Source organism: Tuber melanosporum (assembly GCF_000151645.1).
Source record: "Tuber melanosporum whole genome shotgun sequence assembly, scaffold_39, strain Mel28".
In the NCBI taxonomy this organism is placed as follows: Eukaryota; Fungi; Ascomycota; class Pezizomycetes; order Pezizales; family Tuberaceae; genus Tuber; species Tuber melanosporum.
This window is the reverse complement of record NW_003299074.1, coordinates 736,175-748,562: the sequence shown is the minus strand read 5'-3', so window position 1 is coordinate 748,562 and position 12,388 is coordinate 736,175. Positions and strand designations below refer to the sequence as shown.

The following is a 12,388-nucleotide window of genomic DNA, read 5'->3' as shown; positions in this document are numbered from 1 at the left end:
CTGGGTTTTGGGTTCTGGGTTGTCTAGGGGCAGCGGATGGGGTGGGGGTAGGGGTGTTGGTGTTGGATTGCCTAGCCCTTAGTCTTATTTCCCCGGTAAGTCGTTCCTCCATTGCCTGCATCTGCTCCTGGAATTTCTTTTCCAGCTGGTGGATGAAGCCCACCATGATGCCTACGGTGACGGGGCGTCCTAGTTCCTCCTTTTCTTCTGGTGTGAGTTCGACTTCCGTCGATTCATACAGGGAGGAGGAGGGAATGATGGGGCGGTTTTGGGTTTGTGAGGAGCTCGGGTCGTTGGTCATATTGCCGGTTGGGGTTCCCGGGATTTCCCTTGTCGTGGCCAAGGGGGAGGAAAATCTTACCTGTCTTGGTACACTCTGGGGGTTCGAGCTCTCTGGCACTTCGCTTGGTCCGTGGGCGTGTTGGCTATCTCCTAACCCGGTCTGGTCTGTGTTTTTCCCGTTTCCCAGGGACATTGCTACATCTTGTGTGGCTTGCGTTTCGGTTACCCCGATGTCTTGAGACTGGTCCATGGGTTCGTTCGTTTCGACCAGCGGTGGGGAGGAGGCGGGTACCTGTGGTATCTGGGATACTGGTACAGGGCTTTCTTGCGACGGGTGGTATGAGGAGGCTGCTGCTGCCAGGAAAGCTAAGGCGTCGGTGTCTGCTGCATCTACCACTTCATTGCCAAAGATTTTCTGGAGTGTGGTCCTGAACCCTGGGAGCTCCGGTTGGGGTGCCGCTATGGTCGGGGCCTTCGTGTTTCCGGTGAGGAGGACGTAGCATGCATTAGTGCAACCTAGTTCCTGTCTGACCTCGGGGAAAGTACTTCCCCTGGCCACGATTCTGTTTCCCACGTTGATTAAGGCGTTGGGGCAGCCCCTTTGGTGCCTAATAGTGGCGAACATGGGGAGGGTTGAGTTGAGGGAAACTCCTTGTGGGGAGCCGGGCGGGACGAGGCTGGGGGAATTGATCCTTGGGCTTTTGGTAGGGCTTCTAGGTCCTCCCAGGGGAGAAGGAGAGTGGGGGAGGTGCGGTAGGGCCGGAGATGAAGGTTGGGAGGTCATGGTGAGTGAGTAGGATGGTCTTATGGCCAGCGTCCTAAACTCTCAAAGGAAATGAAGCCTTAGGATGGAGGGCTGTGATTGGCCACACCACCTAAGGGAGGAGTATCGTGAGTGAGGGGGTGGAGTAGTTCTTTGAGTGAAAATTCTGGTTGTACCGGATAAAAAGATGATGTGTACACAAACAAAAATAAACTTGGTGTGGTTGCAGGAATGCCCCGCTAACTGTACCGGAATTTCCGAAATTTTTCTCGCTCCGTGTGTGTGTGTGTGTGTGTGTGTGTGTAAACCTTTTATTCTTCCACTATCTCACCTACTAACTAAAGTAATCGGAGCACGGCATGAGATACAGCCCCCAGCCCAAGGCCCCCCTTAAAGAAATCCACCTCGCGGGCCACCTGCCACAATACATCATAACCCGCCCGAAGCGAGCTCGCAAACACTCCACCACAGAAGAAACCCGCCCCGCCAGCCAAGCCCAACCTCGCAGGTTCCGCCCTCCTCCTCGGATGCCCCACCACACTCGGCAGATGCACGTGCGCATAGCCCCGACCCCACTGAAGCACTCATTTTCTACGGTTCTCACACCGCCGCGTGACGAGACCGGGATGCTGCATCCGGGCCACCCCTCCTCCGCCAAGCCAAGCCAGCAAACCACCACAAAAATCGCAGCCGCACCCCAAAAAGGGAGCACCGCCGCACCAGTCGGGCCACACCCAAAAGAGGGGGTGGCGAAGGTCAATTTCTCCGGGTCAAAGCCATCCCCCCATAGGGGTTCAGGAACACCGGGTTCGCGCGGGGGCCCAGCTCGAAGCTGGGAAAAGACAGTGAGGGGCGCAAGGCCCTAAAGGCCCAAGCAGGCGAGAAGGAGGACCAAGGAGGAACCGGAAACGCATGAGTGTCCGAACGGTCGCTCCGAAGAGGGGGGGAGGACGGCCTCCCTATACGACCAACTGTATCCTGGCCGGAAACCAAGGACGTCCGACCGACAAGCAAGAGCAAAAGAACGTGGGGGAAAATAAGGACCGTGAGGTCCACTCGGTGCCGTATCAATAGGCAAACAAAAGAAAGCGAGCCAACGGAGCACGAAACGTGAACCTTCCGAAGGTGGGGAAGTTAAAGACTTGAAGCCATCGTGAGAAGCTCTTCAAGGGCGTTTGATTGGGTGAGCCCCCCGAACACCGCACCGATACACCTAACCCTCAGAGTTGAAAAGAAGGAGACTGTGTGTGTGTGTGTGTGTGTGTGTGTGTGTGTGTGTGTACGAGTACGAACATGATACAATCCCCCCGCGTAGCAACAGTAGCAAGGACGTTAAATCACGGAGAGACAGAATAGAGTAGGAAAGTAAAGACAAAAAACGAGAAACGAATCACGCTGTGATACGACACGTTGGAGTCGGTGCTACTGCGAGTATAAGTACCTTTACAGTTGACAATTGTTACCGGTAACTGCGATGCGGAGTATCGTAGAAACGGCTCATATATATATATATATATATATACTCGTATCATAGTAGGAAAGAGGTACAATACAGTGGAAAAAACAGGGCTTATAAAAAAGCTATAGGGTGAGAAGCCGCACATCCGGTAGGTACCGTAGGGCTCTCTTCCCCATGCGTCCACCACCCCGAGCGCCGGAAGAGAGAGGAAAGAAATAGGGGACAAGTAAATTGGATGGTATCCAGAAGCGGGGGATAATGGTGCAATGGGTACTGTGAATACCGGTATGTAACATAAACAACGCAAGCCGACACGGTACATTCCAGCAGTGGTTACGAGGGGGAGGGCGAAGGGGGTATGATACTTTGGAATCCCATTTGACAACATGAAAGGTAAACTTCCAAGTTAAAGTACCGGCACTCGGGGGTACGATGGAAATCGGAAAATTATTTCTGCCTATCATACAAATATCATTGGCAAGGGCCGTGTCTGGGAAGGGGGGGGAAGGGACGAGTGCCGGAGGAGGAATGTATTGTGCGCTCACCCAACCACCTCCAGCCGCGTTACGTTTTCCGGTTTCTACAGACACTCCCGAATACTACCGTAACCATATTATTACACGTTGTACCGCATGCCATAGTCTACCATTATCAAATTGAGAAGCGAAATGATAGATTTACATGTTCAGGAAAGGAGGGAGCATCATATACAACTATCTTACCGGAAAAAGGGTGAAAAGAGAAAGAGAAGGAAGAAACAGCTTCTACCCAGGAAAAACTAAAAGTAAATATGGTACGATACCGTATACAGAGGGGCGTGGTAACCTTTTTTCTTTTTCTAACGCTTTTTATAATCCAACCGCCTCCTTAACCTCCGCCAACGTCTCCTCTGCACTCTCCCGAGCCTTCCGCTCCCCCTCACTCGCTACAAAGTGCAGCACTTCTCTATTACTCTCCGCCATGATCTTCTCGTACTCATCCCGGATGGGTTCCAAGTGCTCGCTGATGGCGTCTGCCACAAGCTCTTTGAACGCCTTAAGACTCAAATCTGAGACTTCCTTCGCAACCTCGTCAAAGTCCTGTCGACGTTGGACGTGAGCGAGTATCTCAATGAGGTTTGAAAGACCCGGTCTGTTCTGCACGTCGTAGGTCGGGGGGCCTGGAACACTATCCGTTATAGCCTTTCTGAGCTTGCCGTGAACTTCTTTTGGCGAATCTGTCAGGAGAATGCGGGAAGCAGGATCAGCGGCTGATTTGGTCATTTTTTGCGTGGGGTCTTTGAGCGACATGACGCGCTTTGCCGGTGCTAAAGTGATTAATTAGCTATTTCCGGGGGAGAGAGAAATGCGTATGCCGGGGGAGTGGTACAGAGGAGGGTGATGGGTAATTTTAAGACGTCCTTCTTGAAGGCTTTGTTGAAACTTGATGCGATCTCTCGCGTTAGCTCCAGATGCTGGGATTGGTCTTCACCAACTGGAACATGTGTAGCTCTATTTCCCCCCATTAGTCACACTTCTCGTACTCCCCCGGCCAGAACCAAAGGTGTGCAAACTTGTGTATTAGAATATCCGCCGCCTGCAGAACCGGATACGAGAGTAACCCCAACTTCAAACTGGCCGCAGTAGCCTTCTCCTGAAGGGCATCCTGGTTTGAAGGGACACCAAGCTTGCTCTACTTCCCCAACAAAGCCTCAGCAAAATCATCATCCAAGATGGTGAAGAGAACTAGAAGACAAGAAAACTTACGCACCTTCCACTGCGTCATGCGGTTTAACCTCCCCATCGGCGCAACACAGCTCAAGATCCACATCAACTCCGAGTGCGCCGGCACACGGCTCTGCTCGAAAATCGTGCACCTCCTAGGGTCTAACCCGACAGCCAAAAGCGTAGCCAGCAGCTCCGTCTTGCGCTTCCGCAACTGCTCCGCCTCCTGCGGCTGCGTGATGGCGTGCAGGTCCACAATGCAGAAGGTGAGCTTGGCCGACTCGGGCGAATTGTCCTGGATCCCGACCCATTGGCGGAGAGCGCCTAGATAGTTCCCCAAGTGCGGGATCCCGGTCGGTTGGATGCCCGAGAAGACGCTGACATTCGAGGAGGCGGCTCGCCGGGCTTGCGGTTGGCCTCGCTGGATGGAATTGAGGAGTTTTGTGGTACGCTTCATGGCGGGGTTGTATATTGGTGGTACTTTTGCTCCGGGGGGGGGAGGATTGGTGGCGTGTGGGAAAAAAAAAAAAATTGTGTTCTGGGTGCGGCTCAACTGTTGCCAAGAGTGCCATCCTTTTTGTCTAGATGGCGACTTTAACCCTGCTTCAGATTGCTTTTAATTTAGATGAAGGGTTGTAGTGCGTGCCGTACCATATACTCGAGTATTAGAGGTGTAAGCATCCTACGGTATTATCCTCAATTTTTTGAAACACATGCATAGCAATCACAATTAACAATATTCTACGAGAGTATCCTTACTCAATTGGGTTTGGGCTACAGCTGGAGCATCAAAGCAAGATCTTTTGTCTCCAACTATAATAACTCGCCCAAGACCCAATCACCTTCCAACCCGGTCAACCGATCAAATAACTATTCCACTCGTAAACCCCAAATTCCACATGGCAGGCATGTGGATCCCAATATCTCGTGTTGAGCCCATACAAGGTCGTGTGTCTCGCGTGTAAACAGATCATCCCCAGAGGAGAAAATCGACTGGAATGCCAATCTCCCAACAAATTACACAAAGCAGCCCGATCCCTTATACAATTGGAACATATAACCAATGGAACGAGTACCATTCACTTTGTAAGGTGGAGACAACTGTCCAACCTGCACAATCTCTATTACCGACCCACCAAAAAGAAACGACTACTACTGCAATGCCAAATATTCCTACTAGGTAGTAAATTATTAGCTGACATTAAGCCAGCAGTGGTACTGTACTGTACCAACAAAACACAACAGGTTAGCGCCTATCATCTCCCTTCACTTCACTTCACCCCCCAAACCTCACTTCTCACATAAAAATATAGTAGAATTGAGAGGAAAAAAGCGAACAAATCTAAATATCCATTCTCTATTCTTACTCAAAAAAAAAAAAAAAACTTCAAACAAGTACCTCCAACAGACACTAGGTTATATTATATACCACGAGGGTGGCATTCCCACACGACACTCACAGGCCGACAACCCCAACTGGCGGGTCAGACCAGAGATATAAATAAAGATAAAACAAAGAAGAGACATAAACCTATGGCGAATCTTGGTAGATGAAAAGTTTCGTATGAAGTACGTTCATCGCCTTGATGGCGTCAATTTCTTTAATCACGCAGGAGATATTTATTTCGCTCGCGCCTGTGGAAATCATACCGTCGTTAGCTATACAAGTCACCAGCGGTGTGGAGGATAGGAAAGAAGGATGGGGAGGTTGCCTTGTGAAATCATTTCTATGTTGACTTTTGATTCAGCGAGAGCCGTGAACATACGACTCGCTATGCCGATCATGTGTTTCATTTGCTTTCCCACAAGGGAAAGGATAGTCAAGTCACGAATAACATCAACGGTTCCATACTTTCTCAATTCCTCAATTGCGTCTTTGAGGTCCTGCTCCCTAACTTCGGAGTGCAGGGCCATAGACACGTGTACTTCTGAAGTGGAGATCAGATCTACCGCGAGGCGCCGCTGATCCAGCACGGTGAAGATGTTCGCAAGGAAGCCATGTGATAGGGATCTCCTGTTGGAGTGAATGTTCAAAACCGCTATGCCATTTTTTATGGTCACGGCTGTAGGGCGCTTCGATCGCTCTCGTAAGAATGGATCCTGAGATTTGAGCCGTATGTGACGAGGTGGGTAAGTCGGTGTCTCTTCGCCTTTGCGAGAAATTGAGTCAGGAAAGATAACAGTTCCCTCTCCGGCGGGATTTTCCACGTTCTTTATGCGGATAGGGATACGGGCCTTAATCGCCTGCTCCATGGTAAACGGGTGGATAACCTTTAGGCATGTGTTAGCAGGGAAACTGATAGGATAGGGTTAAATTCGAAGTGGAAAAAAATGCTCTATGGTAATAATAATAATGCGGGTAATAGTAGCTAAAACGTACCTCAGAGCCATAGTAGGTCAACTCGGCAGCTTCCTCTGGAGTGATTATGGGTATCAAACGCGCAGCAGGAACCTTCCTGGGGTCCGCGGTAAAAATTCCATCCACCTCCTTCCAAACCTGAAGCTCGTCCGCATCCAAGCCAACTGCCAGCAACGCCGCACAAAGATCTGTGTATCCTCTCCCGATAGACGACAATATGCTCCCCGGAACCGTTCCGAAATAGCCTGCCGGAAGTAAGTGTAAGGGTTAGCACTTGTTGGGCTCGAAAAGCCCCACGCTTTCTGACCTGCCCGTTCGGTTCCGCTTTGTTCGACGAAATTGTAATGGCATATGCACGCCACGGGTATTATTCAATCACTTACCAGTAACGACAGGTATCCTCCCCTCACAACCCTGTATCCTCTCTCCCAATTGCTTTGCAAGGTAGTCATAGAATTCCTGATTTAGCACGTGTTTGGCAGAGTAGGACCCGTAAATGATGTTTTCGAGATTGACATATTCCGCATCAATGCCCTAAGCGGCTCGCCGCCCCACAAGCGGGAAAGGGAGTTAGTAAGAGTAGAAGTGAGACAAGCAAGCCCAGCCTATCTAGGAAAAGGGAAAGAAGGAGAAAATTAAAAATAAATCGAGAAAAACTCACCCTATCCCTAAGCATTGCAGTCATGAACAAGCAGCTAAGCTTTTCCCCAGCTCCAACAATGATATCCTTCGTCTTGGGACTAATCTCATCGATGATCTATAAATACAAATCAGCCACCTACATGACCCTCTACTGCCCATCTTGCAGGAGTTTCGATTCCGCTTGTTTCAGAAGAGACAGACCTGCGCAGCGCCCAGGAAACTCGCTAGTCTTCCACACTCTGCTTCAATTTCACTTTCCAGTGTAGCGATTATTTCCTCTGACCGGATCTCCAGCTTTGCAGCGCGAACGTGGTCATCCCGAATGTCATTCACAATGTCGATATACAGCTTTGATTGTGGCTTCAGGGCTTCGTCCGCTGCCCGAAGCAGCCTGATAATAGGTTAGTAGGAGGAATAAATCAATCGAGCTCTCTAGGTCATTTCACAGGACGTAACAGCTGGGGGTAAACCTACCGGTTTGTAGTTCCTTCGGCTTTGGTCTCTGTGCTCCGAGCAGAACACACGATTGCAACTTTATTCGTGTGAATGTTTATCCTACCGTAGAAAATTGTGGTTAGCCGGTTCAATTCTCTGCTTCCCAGCGCCGAGAAGCGTCATTGTCTCTATCTCTCGACTTTGCTTGTTTGTTTGTTCAGCTAGAGATATTCAACGATGATTGACATACCTGACAATCTGCTCCGCAATTCGGGCTGCAAATTTCCCAACACTTGTCCCGCCGAATTTTTGAATTACCCATCCTCCCTTCGCCTCGTTGCCCAAAAGCCCTCCCGGCTCGCCCATTGTCTCGGATTTCCTTATCTGATTCTGGCTCTCAAAAGCCAATTGGAAGGATGGCTGAATTCTCGACAGCTCCTGCTCAAGGGGGTGGTACTTCCTGTCCTTTGCGTTAATTTTTTTTTTTTTTTTTTGCCTAATGATAGGAAGCGGATCTATACTGGTGGGGCACAATGTGGGGGGAAAAAATGGGAGGGGCAGGAGCCTGTGATGGGTTTTCCCTACCGTATCAGATTCTCTGGGCCAGGGTGTCGACAATGGTTCGAAAAAAATGACTCAGCAAGGTGAAGCGAAAATAGTACCGTACCAGTGCGACTCTTTCAGGGTCACAGCTCCCGCGCAAATGGCTATTTGTGGATACCGGTACTTGTAGCTTCGCTATGCGTGACCCCTCCTAGATAATTGAGAACAAAGTGGGTGGAATGCACAACTACGTAAAGTTGTGTGTTTATGTCAATCCCGACGAAAGCCTCATTTCCACACCAACTATAACAGCAAAGCCTCCCCCGATTCCATGTATCACGAATCCCGGATCTGGTCAAACCGCAGATGCGGTAACCAAGTTCAATCCAAACATCTCGCTTTCCCCTCCCCCCGTCCTACCCTAGAGCATGTACCATTCCGCTCAAAACCGAACACAGGACCGGCACCGTGGGCTTTAGTAGATAGGATATCTGGATGCTGTGCAGAAAAATCCTCACCCCCCCCCCACAGTTGGCGAAGATCTTAAGTCATAACATCTATCCCAGTCGGGATTCTGGAGGGGAGATCGAGTTCCCCCTCGCAAGGCTGGTTTGTGGGTTTGAGTGCGGGGACACAGGATTCATGCGGGGTCCCGTCATTGGATTATGTGAAGTCGTACATAACTTACCGGTAGCAATTGTGCTTGTTCGCTTGCCCACTCAACAATAATAATAAAAAAATGGATGAGTGGAGAAATCGAGGCCCCATCTCCCGCATCCTTCTGTTGCTGCCGCAGCTTCCTTCGCTAGCCGGGCCCATAAACATCCTACTTTTCTCCCCTATTTCCCATAATATACCGGCATATATATAAAAATCTTCTTTTGCTTTTTATACCTTAGTTTATTAAATTTACCTTTTATCTTTCCCGGAGGTGAAGCACGGGAAAGCCAGGCGATGCCGCTGAGACTTCGATCCCGTGTAAGTTTGGGAGAAAAAGTTAGACCAATCGTGCTTAAAGATTTATGCCCGGTGTGCAATGTGGTCTTTGTTATCTAATGTATGGTATCACATCATACAAGTACGGGTACAGTACAGTGCTCTACGAGTACGGTACCGGTATTAGCTTTAGGACCTTTTTACAAGTACTCGAGTACCGTACCACCACCAACTGTCGTCAGGCTTTAGTTCTTTTTTTTTTTCTTTCTTTTTTTTCCTTTCCCTTTTTAGTATTATCCCCTACCACTTTCATCGCGGGATCCGGCAGTCTGTTCGCTGTATGCATTCCTTGCTCATCACAAAATTTGATCGTTTTATCATACTTTATTTATTTTATTTTTCCTCTCCTCCATTTCGCTTGCCCATACGATGGTTGGCCGGAATTCAAACCGAAAACAAAGCACTGGGATGCCAACTCTGATCTCAAAAACCCTTAACCAACTGTGATAAGAAATCCTTCTTTCTTTTTGATACGTCAAGGGAATTGAGACATCGGTGGAACCATTCGTGGCGACCGTGTTATGGGGAGCTGAAGGAAACAATCTCAGCCCAAACAATAAATCGTGTCGCGTGTCAGGGACGATACAGTCAAGAGTGAAATTCAATATGTCTTTGCCAGTGGACTAGTTCGTCGATGAGAGGTGCAGAAAAATCGCTTTAAATTGGTACTCGTAGTAGACTCATCCTGATTTCCTACCAAGCACGGTCCAATATCTATTAGCTTACCACAATCAAGGAAATCTCTACCACAATAACCCGCCCACCTCCTAATCACCCCACAGCTAGCACCAGGTCAGTAGGGCAGGACCAGCAGAAAATCAGTCCGAAATTCCTCCCCAACAAGGTTGAGCAAGTTGGATACTTGTACCCGTACTGTGCCCCACCGTACCCCAAACCAACTAACCGACTGCCAATCTATCTGGCCCCCCCTTTCCCTCCGAGAACCCGGAAATCAAAAGTAACATAAGGTTACGAGTATACGGCAATCCGCATACCGGTATGGTACTGGAGAACGCATGTACGAGCATGATACCAGTACCTTAGCCACCTTTGTTTAGTTTTGTTGTGAATTACTATCATTCCTTTTCTTTTTCTTGTTTTCCCGGCGCACTCGTTGCACCCGGGAACACTTCCGTCAAGCGAGTCTGCAAACTGGTTTGGATTCCAACTCGGCAGCCAGGTTCATTCGTTTATGCATCGTAAAATTGTAACGATGTGATCCCCCGACCATACGCCGACCATTATAATATGTGGTCGCCGACGTGGGTAAAGGCACGCGATCCTCAATCGAACGCTTTGCTGCCCCCATCGGGAGAAGGGGAGGAGGAAAAAACAAAAAGCCGGATATCCGACCCCTCCCTCGCCTCACGTCCCTCTCCTCTCAAGTACCGGTATTGTATTCAATTCAACGGGCTTGGTAGTGGGCTATACTTTCCAGTCGGTGGTAGACACCACGTTTTTCCAGCGAAATGACAAGAAATGACAAGTTTTAACAATCAGTTGATTCAGAAGGGTGAGGATGTTGGCCAATATAAATATTGAATCTGGCCCGACGGAGTGGTTATGCTGCGACTCAGAACCCACCAATGAGAGAGGGCCAAGGGCTGAGGGTGGGGGGAGCCCTTTAAACAAGTGATATTTGTGGGTGTGTGGGATGGCTATCGTACCTCCACCGCATCGTACCCGTACACTGTACGAGTACTGTACTCGTACTTGATGACAATGGTACTCGAGTATCGGCGGTGCTCGGTAAGATAGGTGGAAGAGGCGAGGGGTAAAAAAAATGAATGAAGCCTGATGAGTTTGAGGTGTTGATCTTGATGAGCTTGAGTAGATTAGAATGGAAATTGCCGACTCTTGTCTTAGAGTTCTGTATGATAAGGAGGTTGAGGAAAGCTTGCAATACTGACTGACTGACTGCGTCGTACGCATCCACCATTCACGCTTACCATGGCTTGCGAAGATGGCGAACGAAAAGGCTACATACATAAACGCCTCCCCTGTCTAACTTTATGATGCCGGCAGAGTTTTATTGTCTGCGCACTCACAGTCTCAAAGTTCATAAGGAGTTGCTTTTTTTTCACTTTTTCTTCTTTCTTTTTTTTCCCCTCATAACCCTCGAGTTACTATACAAGTACGGTGGTCTACCGGTACTCGAGTACTTTGTTGCTCCTCCGGATTTCCCATGTGAAGTGAGGGTGAGAGTATGAGTAGACTACGGCGGGCAACTCGATGTGTGCTGAAGAGCACGTTTTTCCTGCGCAGTGCGCAGAAAAGTAAATTTTGGCTTGGCTGGCTTAGCCTTTCATTATAATCACTTTTCATTTTTGGGCTTAGCCTTCGTTGCCTGGCTGCCCACCACCCACCACACTTGTCCTCTTCTCTCCCCACCCCCTCATTCACAACCGCACCCAACCTATCCCATCCTCACTCCCATCCTCCCTTTTCCCCTTCCGCCGCCATGAGTAATCATCACTACCGCAACCGGAGGAAAGAATAAAGAAGGGAAGGGGCAGGACAAACGATGCCAGCGTTCTGATCGTTTTTCTGAACCTGCCACCATCTTACAAGTATGATTGGGTGTCTTTAAAGGCTTCCGGGGCCTAGCCTACTCGAGTAGGTTTCATGGGCACGTTTGAGCCACGAGAAAAGAAGGTTGCTAGCCCTAGCATGCTCCCGCAGGTCCCGCTACTTTTCGAGGGGAGGAAGGAAGGAAAAATAGGTTCAACCCATCCACACCTGACCTAGACTGACCTAACCTGTTGAATCCGACCTTACCCACACAACAATGCCTGTTCTTCTTCCGCTTCTCCCTTTCCCCCACGTAAAAAAAATAAAAAAATACTGTCATATTATCATACCCGCAGCAAGAGATACCGTACCGGTCGTTAGCCCTTTCGCTTTAGGATAATCAGACCAGTGCGCTATCGGGTATCTGGTTGTTGTGCTATTAAACATATCGCTCCATGAACCAGGCAAAAGTCCAAGCCTCGAAAACCTGAGAAGGAAAGAAAACATTTCTGCCTTTTTGTCCATAGCCCGATTGCGCTGGTTCGTAATCCTTTTAGGCCCTAATTGAGCGAGGGCTTGACCCCCTCAAAACCGAGCCGGAGTCGGTTTTTAACCAAGTTTGGATTCATACCGCTGCTATTTCACACCACAAGAGGGGCACCCGGGACCCATAAGTCCAAGTCTGAACAAGGGTC

General features: G+C 49.3%; 1 protein-coding gene; it reads right to left on the bottom strand.

The window, feature by feature from the left end:
• Positions 1–3,171: 3,171 nt before the first annotated feature.
• GSTUM_00007805001 (tryptophan--tRNA ligase) lies at positions 3,172–4,664 on the bottom strand (the record flags this gene model as incomplete). XM_002839683.2 has 4 exons in its annotated part: positions 3,172–3,810; positions 3,873–3,994; positions 4,057–4,175; positions 4,254–4,664. 4 exons carry the CDS (start codon positions 4,662–4,664, stop codon positions 3,353–3,355), a joined length of 1,110 nt encoding a protein of 369 aa, XP_002839729.1. The 3' UTR covers positions 3,172–3,352.
• Between the last annotated feature and the right edge of the window lie 7,724 nt (positions 4,665–12,388).